Raw genomic sequence first — 22,012 nt, 5'->3', positions numbered from 1 at the left:
CAGCGCTTCAGTCAACATATGCTTCAATTTCTCAAAATTTTCTTGACACTGGTCATCCCAAAAAAAACTAGACATTCTTATGCAACAACTTTGTCATCGACAAGGCTATCTTCGAAAATCTATTTACAAATCTTCGGTAATAAATAGCTAATTCAAGAAAACTACGAACCTCCGACACATTCCTCAGTGCTTTCTACTAAACATTTGCCTCAATCTTTTTCAGATCATATCTAATTCCATCTGCCGAAATAACATGCCCCAAGAATACAACCTCTGATAATCAGAATTCACATTTTCTAAGCTTCCCGTACAACCGTTTCTCCCGTAATGTTTGCAAAACAATTCTGAGATGTTGCTCATGTTCAGATTTAGATTTCGAATAGACCAGAATATCATCAATGAAAACTACCACAAACTGATCCAGATATGGTTGAAAAATACAGTTCATAAGATCCATAAATGTTGTCTTCGGTACATCTATAAATACAGGTTTAAGTTTTAGGGTTTAGGGTTTAGCATTTATCAATCCAAAAGGCATTACTAAGAATTCATAATGACCATACCGTGTTTGAAATGCCGTCTTCGGTACATCACTTTCTTTCACTTTCAGCTGATAGTAACCCGATCTCAAATCGATCTTTGAAAATACATAAGCTCCCTTTGGTTGATCAAATAAATCATTAATGCGGGGTAAAGGATATCGATTTTTAATCATCACCTTATTCAATTGCCGATAATCAATGCAAAGCCGCATCGAACCATCTTTCTTTTTAACAAAAAGTACTGGAGCTCCCCAAGGCGAAGTACTAGGACATATAAAACCATGATCCAGTAAGTCTAGTAGTTGCACATTTAATTCTTTTAACTTTGTAGGTGACATACGATATGAGGGTATTGACACTAGAGCTGTACCAGGAAATACTTCAATTGCAAATTCAACCTCTCAATCTAGTGGTAATCCTGGTAATTCTTCAGGAAATACATCAGAAAATTCACAAACAGTTCGAATTTTACTGCATTGACTTTCAATAGAATCTGAATTAATAACATAAGCTAGAAAAGCTTCGTGACCCTGATGAAGAAGTTTATTACCCTGAATTGTTGAAATAATACGGGTTGACCCACTGGTTCGAATACCATTCACCTCAATCTTATCTCTATTTTCACTTTGAATAATAAACTTCTTTTTACAGCAATTCAGAATCACCCCGTGCTTCGTAAGCCAATCCATACTCAAAATTATATCAAAATTGCCAAATGGCATTATCAATAAATCAACAGGAAAGATTATGTTTTGTATCGTTAATGGACACATCCTACACACCTGATCCACTAACACAGATTGCCTCAATGGACTGGACACCACTATTGATACTCTAGACATCTCAGACTTCAAACTTTCCGACTCAACCAATTTAGTATTAACATAAGAATGTGAATAATCTCAGATCCATTAAAGTGTAAACATGTTTTGAATGCAATAAAAATATACATGTCACAGCATCATTAGCATCACCATCCTCACGAGTCCCCACAACATAGGCTCGAGCTAGCCTTCTAGCCTTCGACTGTTGAGTAACAACACCATTTTCCTTTCTAGCACCACCTCTCGAAAACGAATTATTACATATACCTCCGAGAATAAATGAACATATAGAATACCCAGAAGAGGTCACTACAAGATACTCGACTATAACAACTGCATTCAGATATCTTTGCAATTTCAACACCATCCCACTGACTACTACAGTCATTAATTATCCCACATTATCCCGACCACTAAAGAAATCAATTCAGAAGAAATTTCGGTTAACCCGTTCTTTAAATACCATACCCGAATAAGTCGATTACTCGTGAATAACTTCTTCCTTAATAGCGACATTGCGTATCCCAAATAATTTTCAGAAACATCTGATAACTCTTTTAGAACTCTCTTTACTTGCTAACCCATCCTCGACTTTAGCCGCGTTATTATTTATTCAGCTATTGAACTCTTCAGTTTCACACTTGTAAGCTTGATGAATATAAATCTTGTAAATTTTCTTGTATAAGACTGTACAGGTGAGGAGGTGAAGGTCGTAAAGCCTCAAAATTTGACTCTCATATATACACACATATAACGTAACATTTATCATCAACATAATTATTATAATCATTCGACATTTTCAACTATAAAACAAAAACAAATATACCAGCATCCAAATCCCGACTCAATTCGACTCAATTATGGCATGTACCTCTAGACTCAATTTCAAGCTCGATTTAGTTCGAGAATCGACTAAACTTGCAAAGCTCTGATACCACTAAATGTAATACCCCCAACCCATATCCCTCGCCGGAATCGAGTTATGGAGCATTACCGGAGTTTACAAATCAAACAGATAGAAATTTTAAACATTTCATATCATCAAAACAAGTCATCAAAGCATCATTTTAATCTAAATTATAAACATACCAAATCCAAATCAATTTGCCTAGTTCATGAGCACTTAAATATAGAATTAAATTCACATGCAATTATCTAGATTTAGTTCAATTTATCATGCCATAATATGGATTCAAACACAAACACATATTTATATGTATAAAACCAACCAAAATTAAACTTATAACCTCATTTACAATCAAACCACAATGTAACTATTATTTAGACACCCTAAGTACATGCCGACACAAAGGATAAACATGACCACATTTGAGTTCGGGATTGTTGTTGGATGCTGAATTGGCGATCAAAAGTTAAGTACCTAACCTGCGCACGGGAAACAAAATCGTACGATGAGTAAAACTCAGTGGTATTTCTATAATCCGAATATTTAAAGATAAGAAATTACAAATATACAATTAAAATATAAACACAAATATATTTAATTATTACAACAACCACATCATATTTCATTTATTTCACAAATATCTCAATTCTCATACTTGCTATATTCAGGGATTTCTTCGACTTCGAGTCGATGAGACACTGGGTGCCAATTTACTTCTGTTTAACCGATGAGACATTGGGTGTCAATTTATTACTTCGAATTATTCAATGAGGCACTGGGTGCCAAACTTGTATGTTTTGATTGGATTTGTGTATCCGTCCGAGTCTGAGTCGTGTTAATAGGGATAAATGAATAATAAATTTTTATAATTGATATTAAAATGGTATGGTATGAGAATGGAAGTGAAATAGCGAATTAAAAATAGAATGTGATATATGTTACAAATATATGGAATATATGAGTTATATACTCATGAAATGACTATGGAATGATATTGCAATTGTATAACAAAATGTGGAATAAATTGTGAAAAGCTATTTATATAGCAAGTATGAGAATTGAGATATTTGTGAAACAAATGAAATATGATATGGTTGTTATAATAATTAAATATTAATATGTGTTTATATTTCAATTGTATATTTGTAATTTCTTATCTTTAAATATTCGGATTATAGAAATATCACTGAGTTTTACACAGCGTACAGTTTTGTTTCCCGTGCGCAGGTTAGGTACTTAACTTTTGATTGTCGATTCAGCATCCAACAACGATCCCAAACTCAAATGTGGTGATGTTTATCCTTTGTGTCGGCATGTACCTAGGGTGTCTAAATAATAATTATTTTGTGATTTGATTGTAAATGAGGTTATAAGTTTAATCTTGGTTGGTTTTATACATATAAATATGTGTTTGTTTTTGTTTTTGAAGTCATATTATGGCATGATAAATTGAACTAAATCTAGATAGGTGCATGTGAATTTAATTCTATGTTTAAGTGCTCACGAACTAGGCAAATTGATTTGGATTTGGTATGTTTGTAATTTGGATTAAAATGATGCTTTGATGACTTGTTTTGATGATATAAAATGTTTGAAATTTCTGTCTGTTTGATCTGTAAACTCCGGTAATACTCCGTAACCCGGTTCCGGTGAGAGATACGGGTTGGGGGTGTTACATAAGGTGCCAACACTGTCAAGGGAAAAAGAAATGAATTTAATGTAGAGACAAAGAGCACAAAGTAAAAAAATTGAGCATCACAATTGAGCGGTACTATCGATTTGATATATTCATTGCTAACAGAAATGAATTCTCGATTTAATGATGAGGTAGTGGAGTTACTTGTTTTTAGCTTCGCCTTGGATTCACGTGATAATTGTAAAGCTTTTCGGGTGGAATATATTTAAAAGCTTATGAATGATTTTTATCTGAACAATTTTACGGAGCAAGAAAAGCTACACATGAAGATTCAATTGAAGCATTTTCAACTTGATGCTCATCAAAGCACGAAGTTGCAGAAATATTCTACAATTGCTGAGTTGTGTCAAGTGTTAACTAAGACAAATAAGTCAAATATTTATCTTCTTGATAAAATTATTCGTCTTGTGCTAACTCTTCCCATGTCTACTGCAACAACTGAACGAGCATTTTCAACCATGAAAATTATGGAAACAAGGTTTCGCAACAGAATGGAGGATATTCTTTCAACTTACTTGGTGGCATATATCGAAAAAGAGAGAGCTTGAGAATTTTTAATTGATTCTATCATTGATGAATTCGATCTTATGAAAAAATAAAGGATGCAATTTAAGATGTCTAGTATTGAGAAATAAGACTAAGACCAAGTTTTTTAATTTAATTTAATTTTTTAAATTATAATGATATTTATGAAATTTTTAGTATAGTATTAGTTATTCCTTTTTACATATTAGAAAAAAAATATTTAATTTTATATAGTGTGATTTTTTTTCTTTTAATTTTTTTAAAATTATATCATTCATATTTTTAAAAAATATTAAATTAATTTGTTTGATAAGAAAAAAATCTAAAAAATTCAGATTTAGAAATTTCGCACACTTTAAAGTAAAATCCTAGGTGTGCAATCAGCACTCAATTAAAGAGCTTGTATAGGAGCCATGCCTAGTTGCCCATATTTCAAAACCATGTAAATGGATTTGCTAGCCATGAGAATCCCGATTAAGTGATAAGGTTACGAGTGTGAGGAAATGAAAGATTTGACGGATAAGGTGCGCAGATATGGTTGTTTTATTGCTTAAACCTATCCCCTTGGAGGCAACTCTACATTAGACTGTTGCTCAAGCGCCTATGACTATTTTATGGACCCAAAACTATGCTGTCAGCATCACGTATGACAACTGTTTTAAACAATCAACTTCAAATTTGACTAACCGTAATAACTTAAAAAGATTCCAGTAGCTCCCCAAACAGTTAAAAATCGAGGCAAACACCATAAATACAATAATAAATTTAAGTCAAATCAACAATCTGGGACCAAACAAGCACAACCCCATAGGATTTGCATTGACCTCTAGTTCCTCTCAACATTCTTTTCTAACATCTTTCTAATATAACATACATGGGAACCTGTTTGAGTGTCCATGCATGCGTCAGGTGTTATGGCATGCACTCAAGATGCTGACCACTGATCGAATCTCATGGATGAGCAGTTGTGATGAGCGCTCCAAAATCAGATATAAACAGGTTTAACATCATTAGCACCAAAGCTTGCAGCACACACTGGACACTTGCGATGACGACTTCCAATAATCTTTTGTACACAAGGATTGCAGAAGAGATGGTAGCATTTTGTAATAACAACCTGGAAAAGAGGCAAACAATCTCTAAGCAAATGCAGAGAATGGATGGAGAAATATTGACAAACCAAGAGAATTGTTTGAAACAGAATTGAACAAACCATAGCTATAAAAACAATGTTAAAAAGAGTATCTCTCTGAGAAGAGAACCAATATAACCAGTTTAAAAAGTCAAAAACCATTCTTGAAGTTGCAGCATTCAAATTGCACAAATTGCACGGAAGCACCCTAACCTATTGTCAGTGCAAAAGAGAATAAAAAGCTCAAGCTAACAACAAAAAAGGGCCTAGTTGAACAATTGGCACCTTGGAATACTAAATCCGGATTGCACATTTTACCTCTTTTGGTCTATCAAGACAGATACTGCATTTCAGTATTTCCTTGTACTCTCTAAGTTCTTGTTGAAGCCTTTGTACAGTTGATGATCCTTCAATCTCAGCTTGAAGACGCAACACCTTCCTTCTCACCACTTCCAGTTCTTCCTCATTTCTTTTCTTGCTAAACCTAACAGTTGAACGAAATGTAGAATGAGTGACATGAATTCACCCAATGCACTTAGAACAAAGTGAAACATAGAAACTACCAATATATTCATTTACCTTTGCCTCTCTAATTCTATCTGCAACTCCACCAATGCCACTCGACTTCTCTCAATCTTAGATTGTGAGTCCTCTAGTGACTCCCTTGCCTGATGAGATGATCTTCTAATATCTGCCAATCGTTTTTGTGTATTTTCCAATGAAACCGAGTTTTGAAATCTTTCTTCTGCCAGTTTCTGAACCTGATCTGAGCAAAACCTCAGCTGCAAAAGGATTTGCACAAGACGCAAAATTTGTATTACTTGTAGAAGATTATTCCATACAAAATAAGTCATGCATACCTGATCCTCAATTCTTGCAGCTTTCATCTCATAAAAATCAAGGGATGAACTGGCTTGCTGAAGATCCTTCTCCATGGTATGTTTTTCAAAGAGTAGAGCATCTTGCAGCTGCTTTGACCCAACACCTTCTAGAAAAAGCTGAAAGAGAACCATATAAGTAACAAGATCAAATTCCAGAGAAAAAATACAACTGTATAGAAGACAATGGATGCTCTACAAGTATAAGTCCTCCACATGCTCTACAATGGAACCACATTAACAGAACTTCCAGATTCCAAATGATGCACTCTCCTCTAATCATTAGTTTTCCACGGTTAGGTTGCAAGCAAAGGTGTTTATTCCATGTCAGACATTTTCCCAATCTTTATGCAAGTATTCATGAATATGGAAAGCATAGAGTTAATCAAAAGCAATCATTCCTAGTGAGTATAAAAACAATCATAAAAATAAATAGTTTTTTAACAAATTGTCAAGAGATCAAATAAATAGAGAAGGTAAAACAATACTGAACCATTTCAATCAGATCTAAAGAATATCATAAACCATATAAGTGATACCTTGATGTTATAGTCATCCCTCTCTGTGACTTGCTGCAATAGCTGCTGGTTTTGTGTTTGCATGTCATCATATGACTGTCCAATTGACTGGGGAGAAAACAAAACACCAGGCTCAAAAAAAAAAACTACAAAATGCAGAGCCAAGCCTAGAAAAGAAGAAACTGACCTCTATTTCAGATAAGTAAGCCTCATTTTCCTCATTTTTGGATTTTAAAACATCAGAAAGCCTAGCCTTACCCCTGAAATAGCAATATACTTGATGTTTTTCACACACTTTTCATAACCCATGGTATATTACTTCCAGTACATTTGTTCTTAGCTAAAGGGAATTTCTTCAGAAGATAAATCTAATACCTCCTGGAAGCCTCCAGTTTCTGTCGCAACTCAGCAATTTCAGCTTCTGCAGCAGCCAACCTTTGCTGGGATACCGCTTCAGCTTCATTAGCTGTCTTAACACGTAATTCCAGATTTTGCTCATCAAGACAAGATTTCAGACTTTGAACATGAGCCCATGCCTTGTATTCTGAATCTCTAGCTTCCAAAACATCTCTGCAATCAAGAAAAAGAATTATAACCATCTGGAACTGCACATCAAGAATAGAACCATATCAAGAGCTGCAAGATATCAGTACTATTGCTTTGGGTTGAACAAAGAAACCAGAATAATACATCCAACAACTTTTTGAAAATCAAGTGTATAAACTCAAACTCTCAATGTCGAAAATGTAAAAGTCAAAGCCTAACCTCCAAAATTCAAACATACCAAAAGCTATACATGTGTCATAAGACCTAGTTATTAATACATGAAATGCTACTTCCAAACATACTAAAACCTATATATAAGCATCATAAGCCCCAGTTTTAAGTCCATGGGGATAAAAGCCCACCTAACCAAATAAAGACTAACAAAATAAATCAAACAAAGAAGTCCACTGATGCATGAAATGTTACTTCCTAATTTACATCTAGAATAAACATGCTTACAACATGGAAGGAAGTTCATCATCCACAACATAACCAGAGGTAGCATATCATAATCAATCTAATATAAGATATTCAACATTCTCCATAATTAGCATATGACAACTTCCATAAAAGATAAAAAAGTAAAACACATAAGAGAAATATGCTTATTCTAACTACAGGCAGCACTCAAGAGGAGAAATTTTGTGATTTCTTTTTTCAGAACATTGCTCTGGCATTCATAAAATTCTTGGAAAGAAAGTCGGGCTGTAATGCAAATTACACATGAATTTACTGTAGAACAAATTTACTGTAGAAGATAATAAAAGAAAGCATCATGCACAAATAATCAAACCTTGAATCAGTAAATTCATGTCTGTACATATCAAATATCAACTTCAACTCCACATCACTGTCCTTCAATTCCTGGACCTGTAGTGAAGAAAAAAATATATAAATACATAGAGACAAGTAGATTTTACTTCTCTGAGAAAAAAGATGGGCATAAAGGTTGATACGAGTAGATTTTACAGGTAATAAAAGGCACATTTCCTTTAATTTGAACAAGCATCAATTCCCCATCACAGCTTTCTTCAACATAGATTTAATCAGAATCACGCAGAAATATTAAACAACCATACCATGGCTTGCAACTTGTTTGTTTCAGCAACTTGCTCAACAGATCTGACAGACAAATTCTCACACTCTTTCGCCTGTTCACAATAATTGTTTAAAATTTTTAACAAATCTACATAGAGAAAAGAACAAAGGGCCTTTAAACCTTAAAGCAAAACCAGGAATAACCAAACAACTTATAAAATTACTAACCTTCCTATCAAGAGTAGTGTAAAGAGATTGCACGTCAGCGCGGAGAGAATGAATATCCACGACGGCCTCTTTGTATTTACCTAATTGACTCTGCATCAAACTCATTTCCTCAGGAAATGAAGAAAGCAAGCTTTTAAATTCTGCAATTATTTCCTTCCTTCCTGGAGTGTAAATGTATTTTAAGCAGATTGTCAGAAAAATAACAGAAGATTAAAATCAGCAGATGGTTCAGATTCAGAGTAAACATAATTTATCTTCCTACCTGGTTCTCTAGATGCCTCTTCCAGCTTAGCTTCAATTCTCTTTCTTTCATCAATTTGTCGCTGTATTTCTGCCCCCATATGAGAAGCTCTAGAATCAGAAATTGCCAATGATCTCTGAAATACATCAGCTATATCATTTTTTATACTCAACTCCTTTTCTTTCCAAGCCAGATTATCTTTCTCAACCTAAAAGTTTTAGAAGGGAAGTTATAGTCAGCATGGGAATTGGAAATCCTCAACAAAAATGACAGACAAAAGGCATAAATGAAACTACCGACCAGTAACAACCTGTAGTTTCTCATATAAATCCTGATACCGCGAAACTTCTGATTTTGACCTTTCTAGTTGATCTCTCACCAGAAGATATACTTGGGCAGAAGAAATGCACTTTATACTCTTCAATGTGTTCTGTCAACCGAAAATACTTATTTGATTTTATATGACTGAATAAAAGGAAGTGCAAGCTCAGAAATGAAGAGAAAATAATCAGCAACGCATACCTGCAAATTTGATAACTGCTGTAATATTTCTATTCTTTCCTCATGAAGGCCTTTTAGTTCTGTTAGTCGAGTGGATGCTTGCTCCTGTCAAACTCAAATTAATCATCCAGATGAACTTTCAGTTCCAGCAATTCACAAGATAACTAAAAGGAAATCAGGAATTACCAACAGCTTTTTGAGGGCTGACTCCATTTCTTGCAGATCTCTATGCTTATCTTTGAACTTATCACCAGCAACAGGTTTACCCCCGAGGTTTAAGACAGGAAAAAATGCACCTTTCGTTGCATCTCTTTCTGCTTTAAGAGTTGCCAATTTGCAATTACTTACCTGCAGTTCTGCAACTGCAATTTCTAATTCACCTGCAAAACACATAGCAAAATACGAGAGTCAAACTTGTAGATGCTTCAATGACATTTGGTTTCTATAATTGACTAGCATTTGAAAACAATATAAGGGTATCGCCCATTGATTGGATCATCCACAGCTTTAGAGTGAAATAACAGATTTTATAAGGTGCAAGTGTTGTGGAGATGGCATAAATTTAAATAATCACATTGACGGCATGCATACTGACTTTCTTCCATGCTACAACATAAATGCAAGATTTAGTATGTCATACATAGTTAGAACATATCTATGCAAGATATATTTGCTTAGGTGGAAACTAATAATGTCACATCCAGACAACCGGTTGATGTCACAACTGCATAATAAACAGACAAATCCGGACCACATATAGAAAATTACCTTTCAGACGTTTAAGTTCAGCTTTATTCTTAGCATCAATATCCCTATGGCTCTGCAACTCTCTTACCAAAGATCTGTGGTTCAAATGAATATCACCTAATGCTAACCTCAAATTCTTAACTTCTGATTCTAGGTCACAAAATGCCTTCTGCCTGCATGATCCTAGCATAAAGCGATGTTAACACAGTTAACAGAATAATAAAATCCAGAAAAGATTTTATCCAAAAAAAAGTCTGTATAGTTCACAATTTACATTTTCCACTAAACACATACCATAGCTGGGTAATAACTCCAGAAAAGATTTTATCCAAAAAGAGAAAAGACTATCAATTTACATTTTCCAACTGAACACATACCATAGATAGGAAGATCTTTTTTAACTACAGCATATAATCCATCCTTCAGACACCATAGGTCATTAATTGCAACTACTATATTGTGTAATATGTTCCCACTCTTTTCAGATGCAGTCTGTTCTCTATCTTCTTTCATCTGCACTGGGCAAATATTGGAAGAGGAACTCTCAGTTGCACCTGTCTCCATAAGTCTGCTAAGAAAAGCATCCTCAGCAGGAAAGAGAGCCCCATCTACGTTTGTAATACAAAAGCCTTCTCAGAAAGTCGATATACAGAACAATAAACCAAAGATTGACAACAGAAGAATTATAAAGCTCCTATAAATCAGAAGTGCAAAATTTAACTCGAATTTATAAATTATAAGTTATAACATTAAGAAAGCATAGTCCTTGGAAATATCTTCAGAGTTCATTACAAAGGACTACAACACTAATAAAAGAAAGCAAAGCATGGAAGAAAATCCTCACCCTCTGTATTAGGTGCACATTCACCATTTTGCCTGCCAGCTTCTTGTGTGTGGATGGCACGAGATTCCAAGCCAGTGATCAGCTATCGTAAAAGTAGAATATAAATTTCCCATCAAGCAATTTACTATATAAAGCAAAAACCTAAAAGATATAAATACGATTATCATCTTTTCTAGTAAGCAGAATGCACAAAATTTTTAACAGTTTGTACAGGATCTTACCACTTCCCAAGATTTGTTCGCCACTTGCAATGTAGAATCATATGGCTTCTGTTTGTTCTTCAGTTGAATGAATTTGTTCTCAAAAGCAGAATACTCAACCTTCTGAGCTTCTAACTTTTGCAGCAGCTTTTGATTCTGAAATTGCAAAACTTGAGTATCAAGCTGCATCAGACCAATAAAAGGAGGTGGCATTAGAAGAAAGTCAAATATACATACGAGATATAAAAGAAACCATTCTAACATGAGGATATTTCACCCAAAAAAGTTTAAATGAAGTTGGACCTCCAAATCTCCATGGACAAATCAACCTACCCAAACCCCAAGCGAACACGCTGAAAAAATAATAATACCCCGTATTCATAGCTGAGCACAGCAGAGGATCCAAGAACAAGAAATGTTCAACCAAAAGCATACGGTAAAAGGAGAAGTGGAATTTGCAGCAAATAAACCAGCATCAAATCTATGATCACTAAAATAATAGAAAAATCCTCAAAATTTAAACTAAATTGCTGATGACAATATTTATAAACATTAGGTCAAAGCCACATATAGACATGCATCCAATTGATGCTAAAATAGCAATGCGAAATTTGATACATAAGAAAAAACCGTCAGAATTAAGTAATTTTGACTTTTTAAAATTGTAATTCAATAGAACACTAAGTATTAGGACAAGCAGATATCAATAATTACTTCAAATCAGAAATTTTTAACAAAATAAGAAGCAAACACCATACCTTTTTCTCCTCAGAAGTTGGTGAGAATGGTTGCTTCTTTGAGTCAACAGCAGTGGGAGATATGGAGGCAAAGTGACGCCGCTTTCTGTCAGCCTCACCAGTGCTCCCCATTGAAACCCACCCTCACACTCACAACCCCTAGAAACCCACCCAAGACAACCTTTATCTACTTCAAGGCCAAACGGTGTATCCACCTTAAATAAACCTTAATCTTAACCTGATTGAATAAAAAAACTAATGCTTCAATAACAGAACCATAGCCAATTAATCCGTTCCAAGACCCTAATTCATCACAATTCGAAAGCCCTAACCGATCAGTTTTTCATTCATTGTTTCTTATTGTTGCTCACCAAAAACCTAATTTTATCAAAATTATAATCGAAAACAAAAAGGGTCGTCACTTTCTAATGATAAGAAGAAGAGTTAGGCGCAGCAGTTTCTCTCGCCCTTTACTTTTTATCTATCTAAGAACGCAGTATAAAGAGAGAGCTTGAGTAGGAAATTGAAAAATAATCAAAACAATAATAAAATGAATAGAACAGTTGGGTGTCTGAGCGTACATTGAAATAAGGAAATTTGAAATTCTGAGAATGTTAAAGGGTACTTTTGAGAATTGAAAGACCGATTCTTTTAAAAAAAGTTAAATTTAGATATTAGTCCCTATACTTTACAAAAATTTATAGATTTAATCTTTTACTTTAATTTGGTCATTTTTAGTCTTGTTCAAATTTTAAAATTTTCGTCCTTACCAAACAATAATTGTCAGCTACTTTCAAAATTTGATACGGAAAACATATTATTGTATGTGTAATACGATGTCAGCTTGTTATTTCTAAGTATTACTCACTAAAATCCTATTAATGGATTGATGGTTGTTATTTATGTCAAGACTGGAATTTCAAATTTCGACAAGTATAAGGACTTAAAATGATTCAACGGGAGAATATGGACTAAATCTACAATCGTATGCATAGTACATGATTAGCACTTGAACTTAACTAAATGGATTTAACTGCTTTTGTTTGGGTCATGACTAGAATTTTAAATTTTGAAAAGTATAGACACTAAAATTGACTAATTGGAAAAGCATATGGATTAAAATTGATCAAATTAAAGTATAAAGACTAAAATTATAATTTCTGCAAAGTACAGGAACCTATAAATATAATGCATGATTAAGACAATTAGAGAGAGAGAGAGAACCTATAATGCATGAATTAACCCTAAATTTGATATCATAACATATGTACAGGAATACCAAATGTAATATAAAATACACAACAAGAAAATAATACGAATTTATATAAGGGTAAAAATTTTAAATTGATACAAATCATGATATGATAAGAAAAAAAGTAAGATATATAATAACACGAAATATAAATCTTACAAACAATCATTGAGCCATTACAATGAAATCAGAATGTCTTAACTTGTTGCTGCTCTTTTTCTATTTTCTTTGGTCTTACGTTACATGCATCCTATTCTTTGATCATTGTCATGCATTTGAATCTGCCTAACTTTCAGCTATATACAATATCAAATATTAGACTTCAATACTGAAGTAGTATGGCCAGACAGTTTTAAAAAACCTGTACCAACCAGTCAACCTATTACAACCAAGTGTCGCAACAAGGTGAGCTGCTTGATGTCATTCATCTTTCATGGAGAGTTCATGTCTTTTTTTCTGCCCAACTTCCACAAGCAATGTCAAAAGAGCTTCACACACTTGGGCTGCATCTGCTTCAGAAGGGTCATCCCTCAAGGATGAATAAACCATCCAGGCATGATCTAATTTCCGTTTTGGGCGCACCACAATAGATCCTGGGACTTCTGCATCACAGCGAGCCACAAGCCCATCGCTCTGTTCCTTATACCTGACCAGCAGCAATTGGGCACATGCAGCCATGGCAGCACCGAGGGGCATGACCACGGGTAGTCTTGCAGGCTGGCCATCAGAGAGGGGAGCCATCATAGGTAGCTCCGCATGAGCAACGCGAGATAATGTTGCCAGTACGGCAGGACTAATGCTAGCTTCAGTATGGAAAGAGACAACTGGAAGCTCCTTTGGCAAATGGTGTTTCTGCAAAAATTCTTTCCTCCTCTTGTAAGTCAAGTCTTCCATAGCTTGCATGTCCCCCTTTACAGTTGGAATGTTTCATATGAAGATTGTCAGAAAAATAATTTGCAATGGGCTACAAATTTAAAAGATCATGCAACTAGACTTCCACCAGAAAGTAGACTCATTTCAGACAAAAATCCTTCCATTGAAAAAGAGGTAACGATCACCAAACCATCCAATGAATGTGCTGAGTTCCTCTCATGGTAACTCAGAAGTCACAGCAAAGTAATTGCGTATGATCCTGCTGTCAATTATTTATGGACACTCAAGAGCAAAGAAACTGTATAAAAGACTACTTGCATACCTTAAGCACTTTACAAATTAGAATCTCCATAAGCTTCCGTAGATTAACATAATCACCAAGCTGGCCTTCTCTCAAGATATCTGAAGCTATAGGACTTCCACCGTACGGACTCTGTGCTAATGCTAACCCAGCAACCTTATCTTTCAAGTCAGACCAATACATAGATAGAGCAGCCGCTAGATCTACTCCCCCTTTGCTATGTCCAAGAAGCAAAACACGTTTTCCGGAACCCCAATAAATTTCCTCGATGTAATCTTTTATCTCTTTGGCATTTTTCTCAACTGAAGCCTGATTAGTGATTGTAATGTTCAGCGTAGACTAAAAAAAAACCGAACTGTGTAACAGAAGAGTAATTAAATATACCTCACTATGAATCTTGGCAATATGACAAGTCAGACCCATCTTTGAGAAACTTGTTTTTGTACTGACAAAATAAAGAGGCCCATGGTTGCTGAAAAGACCTGACAAATATGACAATTGCTGGAAGTAAGCAATTAAGCAACATAGAAATACTGAATTAGAACTTCTAAAAAGAAATTAAAACAACATAATACCAAGATCCCGCAGAACATCTATGATCTTTGTCATGACAACTAATGCATCAAACATCACCATTCAAAAGATAATGTTCAAGGTTAAATTTTGAATTTCAACTCAAGAGTCAACTTCAGCCTTTGTTCCATTTTAGTATATTTTAGCTAGAAGTTTGCGTAACTGATGTTTAGTCAGTTCAAATCTAAGGTAGAATTTTAATCGCTTTCTATAACTATATAAAGGCAAGCAATGATCAATGAACCTACATTCTTGATTTCACCTCTGAAAGACATGACGTGTTCAGAGCTGAAATGAAAATAGAACATGCATATCCTAGGCCTGGAAGTCAAGCTTCACTAAGGATTTTGTACCGCTGTTTCTGACAAGGTTTCTTGTTCCCTAAAATGTTCAAGAAACAATATTTTGGTGTTTTAACCTGTTTATACAAACCTTTAGTTAAAATTTGGCATTTTCCAAAAAATGAGTGCTGTAAGAAATAGTGCCTATATTCTAATATCTACTTGAGCATATCAGATTCAATCCCCCTACAATTTCACCACTTTTTTCTTTCTCTCAAAATGCCTAGAATGCGAATACGGTTGTTTTAAGGAGGAAAATTTACAAAGGTACCTGGAACCAATAAATAAACCATCGAGCTTGGCAGTTTATGGAGACCATGCCTGAAAAAGGAGAGACAACTAATCAAGAATTGCAAAACCATGCTAGGAAATAGTACTCACATAAAAATATGCTAAGCAGCCATTTTACCTAATATTTTCAAGAATTTCTGTAAACCTCCCAGTTCCATCTTCAACTGATGGCATCTCCGGAGCCCGTTTCAGCCATCCAATATCATTTGCAGACCCACGAACAGTACTCCTTGCTCTTTCAATAAGCCTGAGCATTTTTTATATGTGTCTATATAAAGACTGGAACAATTCATTACTCCTTATAATACCCAAACTGAAATTACTTCTGGCACTAAATAAGAAGAAAGAAAGGGGAGGAAGATTATTCAAAATATTGCAAGACATTTAAATTACAAATAAGTATGCTCAAATGATAAGCAACCAGTCATGAATGAATTAATCCAACCCCTCCTTTCCCCACCTTTGTGCAGAAAATTGTAGTGCACGGATGGATCATTAAAACTGACAAACTGAGGAACTTCACCACTTAAAAATTGTAAACATTTTGACCTTTTAGCATCCCGTGTAATGACTACTATTTTTTAAAATCATAAGTACAGGATAATATCTTAAAATCACGATCTATTTTCACAAATTTCGTTATAAAAGAAATCCATGATTAAGCATATAGGAATAAATACCCTTGAAAAATGGAAATCCCATTTCGCCTCGTATGATTTGATTGTGCAATTGCACCATTAATTTCAGATGGATCTCCAGTGGAGGTCCTTACTACAGGATTGTTGGCTGAGGCAGTAGTTACATGACAAGAGGATGCAGACAATGTTGAGCTACTTCCACTTGAAAATGGATGATCATTAATTACAGAATCCTTAGTTCGCCCTGAAGAAGATGTTGATATTTCTTGCACACGTACAATGGAATCCCTTGAATCTCTAAAAGCAAGTTTCTCTGCAATATTGCCAAAAGAATTGCAATGAAGTCGTCCATAATTCATGGGTTAACACAATGAGCACAAGGAAATAGACCAAAATGAAATGAAGAACACAATAAGCTAGTTCAGCACAGAAATGATATAAGCAACTCTTAGAGGCTTCCAGGAAAGAAAATAATAAAAAGAGAAATAAAAATGGAACTTCTGTAGATAAATATTGAATTAAAAAAAATAGAAGAAATCAAGATGAAAAGAGAGACCTTACCAGAATAACCAGAAAAATAACCAGCCAAGTAGTTAGTTGTTTGTGCAAGATAAGAAGCAGCTTCATTTAAAGCTGGTAAAGAGGTGAATAATTGAGGAATAACCCCGTCATTTCCAAGACCATCATTTTCAGCCTGAAAATAGGGTTGTTGTTTTTGTCGTTCAAGACAAGTAAGATCAGGTCTTAATGTTATTAACAAAGATCTATAACGCCAATGTACCGATGAAAAAACAGAACCATAACACCAAGATATGAAATACGTTATAGAATCTGGAATTTTGTTGCAAAAGATATCAAAAGAACTGCACAAAAAACAATAGATGAAGAAAAATAAGAAAAAAGTTATAATATGTTTTTAATTTAAACAGATACCAGATCAAGCTAAACACATTGGCAAATTAACCTCTTTAAAACCAGGAAACTTCTTGAAACCTAAGTATTATACAGATACATACAGCACATTCCCAAAAAGAAATAATACCTATACTCTGGAAGCTGAAATCTATGTCGCTCGGGCTTTCATTTTTCTTAAAAATACTTGTTTAAGTGTCCATCACATAGTTAGATATCCGTATCGAATGTGGTCCTCCAAATATATATATATATATATATATATATATATAAACATAGGAAAAATTGAGCATATCCTGAGTTCAGATAAAATAGGCTTAAATACTTACCACCGACCCTGTCCTTGATTCTCCATTTCTGCACCTTTCAGCTGTCCTCATTAGAATCAAGCTCTAAAAAACCAATTAGAGGGGGGGGGGGGGGAATAACACGTTAGCTCCTTTAAAAAAAGATTGGAGAAGAGCAATCAAGCTTATTTAATCTAAGCTTGGGGCAGAGGATTCCAATGATAGAAAAATCTGCTTCCAAATTAATTTCACTGATTTTCAAAACATAGATCGTTCTCGTTGAAATATTGGTTGGACAACGTGTTCAAATTAAATGATTAAAAAGCAAAATGTAGAAGAGAAATTGAAGAGGAAATCAATAACCATCAGATTATTAACGATAACAAATATATGTTTTAGAATTCCATTCTAGAAACACTTACCTAAATCCTTACTGAAATATCAATTATCAACGAAATTTTTGCAGCAATAGGAATTTAGAAATTTTATTATATTAATGACTATCGTAGATTCGATTATTTTCAACTCGTTTGAATTGATAAAATTTCTTAACGACAAGGAATAGAAGAGCAAAAGCAAACCAAAATACCGAATGGCGAATGCGAAAGAGAAGAAGCTAGACGATGTCGTTTCATCTCGCTGTAGTGATACAAGGCCGTGGAGGGAACGAATCTCAAGGAAAACTTTTACTTAGTTGAGCCCATATCTATCTTCGCCGCCTCTAAAGCATGGTTCTTTATTTCAAGGAAAACTTTTGGTTTTTTATTTCGGGTTAGATTATATTTTGACCATTTAAAAAAATAGATAAATTAATTTTTATATATTTCAAAATGTACAAATAAATTTATTCGTTAAATTTTATCTATTAAATGATCAGGTGACATAATAATTTAATGGAGAACTTACTTTGTATGCTTCAAAATATATAAAAATTAATTTATCTGTTTTTTCAATAAAGGGATCGAAATGCAATTCACCCTATAGGTGCTTTCCTGATAATTTTACTAGCATAGGTCACATTATATCAAAATTTAAAAAAAATTTATGGTCCACATTTTTTTGGGGTTTTTTAGCGAGGAAATTTAATATGTAATAGCTCGTTTTCAATGAAATCGGAACAGTGGTTTCGGGACAACAAATTCGAGTCAGAAAGAAAATTATTTTAATATTAGTGCATGGTTTGCATTATGATAAGAATAACGTATGAAAATTTCATTAAAATTTTTTTATCGATTACATGTCTAATTTAATAAAGGACCAAATTGCATAAAATGCAAAAGTTGAGTTCTAGTAGCTATAAGTATCAAAGAGCTATGGAATTCAAAATTTGAGGTCCTTATATAGAAATTAGACCATTAAGTGGAGTTAGTAGATAAGTATGATGATTCATCCATTGAAATTTAATTAAAGAAAAGGGTGAAATTGGAAAGTAAAAGATGAAAAGATGATAAATTAATAAAATAAGAAAATATCATCATTTTCATCATCTTTCCTAAATAGAAAAACATGGAAACTCTAGCTAAGAGAAAAGAGCTCAAGCAAGCTTACTTAGCTTAATTAGGTAAGTAATCTTATTCCGTTTTTAGTAATTTTCATATTTTCGAGATCGTAATAACCTAATCTAACTATTTTGGGGATTAATTTGCAAAGTTATCAAAGTATTAAAGTTTTGCCATGGATGAATATGCATGAATTATGAAATTTTATGGTAGAAATGGAAGGTTGTTGATATATAAACAACTTTTGTAAAGGAAATGACTGTAAATGTTATATGTAAAAGTCGGTTAGGCTTGGAATAAGGATTAAATTGCATTAAATTCATTTTTCGAGCCTAGAGATTAAATCATAATTAATCAAAAGTATAGGGGTAAAATGGAAATTTTGCCTAAGATGTGAATTAGATGGAATTGAATGTGAATTTTATTAAATTGAGTTAAATTTACTCGTATACATCTGGATAGACTTAGTTCGGAATTAGATTGAGAAAAACAAAAAGTATCAGAATAATAATCTACGAACACGAACATTGTCGAGGTAAGTTCGTGTAATTAAATTGTGTATATTTATATGTTTGAACGAGATGTTGTATACGTGAATTGTATAAATGTTGTATGTATGAAATTGATCACATATCCGATAATACCTGATAAATAATAAGTCTTGCTTGGATAAATGAGATTCAATGGATACAGGGTTCCCGAATTGCTTGTGGTCCTGCATATGTTGCGGACACAACATAGCTCAAAAAAGCGTTATGTTATTAGCTCTCATGAGCATCTTGAAATTTGGCCCTCTCGAGCTTCCCCTTATATGGTTCTTGCGAGCTTCCTGTTAATAGCTATTCGGAGCATCCCGATCGGTTGTAATCTTGCATGTGTTGTAGGCACACCACAGCTCTTATAAGCGTCCTGTTATATGGCTCTTCGTGAGCTTCCCGATTAAAGGCTCTTTATGAACTTCCTGATTAATGGCTTCTCGGAGCTTCCCAATATGGCTCGCTTGAACTTCCTGATAATAAGCTATTTGGAGCTTCCCGTTAATAGTTCTTAGGAGCTACCCATTATTGGCTCGCATGAGCTTCCCGTTATACAGCTTGGAAGAGCTTTCGGTTATACAAACCGGATAAGCTTCCCGATACATGGCTTACATGAGCTTCTCGTTATATGGCTCGAGAGAGAGCTTCCTGTTTATGTGCTCATATGAGCATTTCCGAATATGAATTGACGGATTACAGATTTGTACACTTCAAGTGTACTACCCGGGTATCCATCGATATTTTAAATGATTCAACGGACAAAATTCTTATATGAGAAAATAAATGAATTAAAAGTGAATCATTACCCGTATATACATGAAGTATATAGAATTGATATATGAATATAAGAAGTGGAAAGTTATGAACATGGAAACTTGATATTGTTGAGCTCATACATGTTCCTTGACATTTATATGAAATATGTGTCTGACATGGTTGATGTGGATATGTGCTACGGCTTTTGGCCATCTTGTTTTAGTATGTTTTATATGCTTACCTTAATTTTGATTAAATGGTAAGTTAAATTTCTTATTATACGAACTTACTAAGCATTATACGCTTACTCTGTTTCTTTTCCCTATTTTATAGTATTCGGAAGTTTGTAAAGGTTGGAGGTTGGTCGGAGCATCATCACACTATCCCTCAGCCTATTTCGGTACATATAGAAAACTAATTTTTGGTTATAATGGCATGTATAGGTTAATTAGCGAATGTTGGCACACGGGTGTGTGACTTAACCATGTGACCCGAGTTAGTAACCACCCTAATTTGGACACAGGCTGGGACACGACCGTGTGTCCCTATTTCGAATGTCCACACGGTCTGAGACACGGGTGTATCTCTCGACCGTGTAAGAAACACGGCCTGGCCACACAGGCGTGTGTCCCTTGCACCTTGGAAAATTTTTGAGATTTTACGAAAAATTTTCTGAGTTCTCGGTTTAATCCCGACTTGTTTTAAATGTGTATTTTGGGCATTGAGGGCTCATTTAAAGGACAATATGATTGATGTCAGATATGAATAGTAAATGATATAAATTAACTGTATTTGTTCTGTAAACTCCAGTAATGCTCCGTAACCCTATTCTGACGACGGATATGGGTTAGGGGTGTTACATTTATTGGTATTAGAGCTACGATTTAGCCAATTCTCAAACTAACATATCAAATACGAGTCTAGCTATACATGCCATTTTATACTCTATGATAGTGTGATATCTCCCTACCATTTTAAATATGTTTTTCATATAGTAATGTCATCCAACCGAGCTGAATCTGAAAAAGCTGAGAGCAATGCTTAAGCTTCAGTACAAAGAGCAACATCTAGTAGTAGAAGGCATGTATCTAAGGGCCAAGGAGGAAAGGCAAAAGACGCCTTCTTCCAAATGATGAACAAACGGTTTATAGAATTTGTAAGTACAAATCTAGCTGTACAACAACCTCCCCCTCTTGTTTCTCAACCGGTTCTCGATATGCCACAAGGTATAGAACTTGTTAGAACTGGTAAGGCTCATGTAGATAAAATCTGTAAATATGAGGTAGAAAAATTCAGAGCAACAGCTGAAGATGATCTTGAAAGGGTCGAATTCTAGTTAGAAAATACTATCAGGGTTCTAGATGAATTATCTTGTACATCGGTCGAATGTCTGAAATATGTTATATCCTTGTTAAAAGATTCAGCTTACCAATGGTGGAATACACTGATTTCCGTTCTACAAAAAGAACAGATTACATGGGAATTTTTCCAAACTTAATTCAGAAATAAATATATCAGTCAGTGTCAGAGAATGCATCCCGACCGAAGTCGCAATGTGTAAGCGATTTGAAGAAGGCCTGAATGAAGACATAAAGCTGTTAGTTAGGATTCTGGAATTAAAATAATTTGTCATATTGGTCAATCGAGCT

General features: G+C 34.3%; 2 protein-coding genes across 5 annotated transcripts; both read right to left on the bottom strand.

The window, feature by feature from the left end:
- Positions 1–5,150: 5,150 nt before the first annotated feature.
- Positions 5,151–12,660, bottom strand: LOC105802556 (E3 ubiquitin-protein ligase BRE1-like 1). Its single transcript, XM_012634258.2, has 19 exons — positions 12,126–12,660; positions 11,389–11,550; positions 11,168–11,249; positions 10,701–10,931; positions 10,345–10,506; positions 9,763–9,956; positions 9,598–9,681; positions 9,386–9,505; positions 9,097–9,283; positions 8,835–8,995; positions 8,648–8,719; positions 8,362–8,438; positions 7,398–7,592; positions 7,210–7,282; positions 7,044–7,130; positions 6,487–6,624; positions 6,206–6,408; positions 5,945–6,110; positions 5,151–5,611 (listed from the first exon to the last, which is right to left on the bottom strand). Exons 1-19 carry the CDS (start codon positions 12,234–12,236, stop codon positions 5,480–5,482), a joined length of 2,637 nt encoding a protein of 878 aa, XP_012489712.1. The 5' UTR covers positions 12,237–12,660; the 3' UTR covers positions 5,151–5,479.
- An 806-nt stretch (positions 12,661–13,466) lies between these two features.
- LOC105802557 (uncharacterized) lies at positions 13,467–18,288 on the bottom strand. 4 transcript variants are annotated; one of them, XM_012634260.2, is made up of 9 exons: positions 18,162–18,288; positions 17,615–17,677; positions 16,935–17,236; positions 16,416–16,686; positions 15,854–15,982; positions 15,716–15,765; positions 14,915–15,012; positions 14,552–14,839; positions 13,467–14,265 (listed from the first exon to the last, which is right to left on the bottom strand). In XM_012634260.2, the coding sequence occupies exons 2-9, from the start codon at positions 17,638–17,640 to the stop codon at positions 13,777–13,779; spliced, it is 1,653 nt and encodes a 550-aa protein (XP_012489714.1). In that variant the 5' UTR covers positions 17,641–17,677; positions 18,162–18,288; the 3' UTR covers positions 13,467–13,776. The 4 variants fall into 4 exon arrangements, with proteins under 4 accessions (XP_012489714.1, XP_012489716.1, XP_012489715.1 ...); XM_012634262.2 differs by having other exon boundaries at positions 16,935–17,067; XM_012634261.2 differs by lacking the exon at positions 18,162–18,288 and adding an exon at positions 17,995–18,147.
- Between the last annotated feature and the right edge of the window lie 3,724 nt (positions 18,289–22,012).

This window comes from Gossypium raimondii, chromosome 11 (assembly GCF_025698545.1).
Source record: "Gossypium raimondii isolate GPD5lz chromosome 11, ASM2569854v1, whole genome shotgun sequence".
In the NCBI taxonomy this organism is placed as follows: Eukaryota; Viridiplantae; Streptophyta; class Magnoliopsida; order Malvales; family Malvaceae; genus Gossypium; species Gossypium raimondii.
The sequence above is the reverse complement of the archived record's forward strand: the minus strand, read 5'-3'. Positions and strand labels throughout refer to the sequence as shown.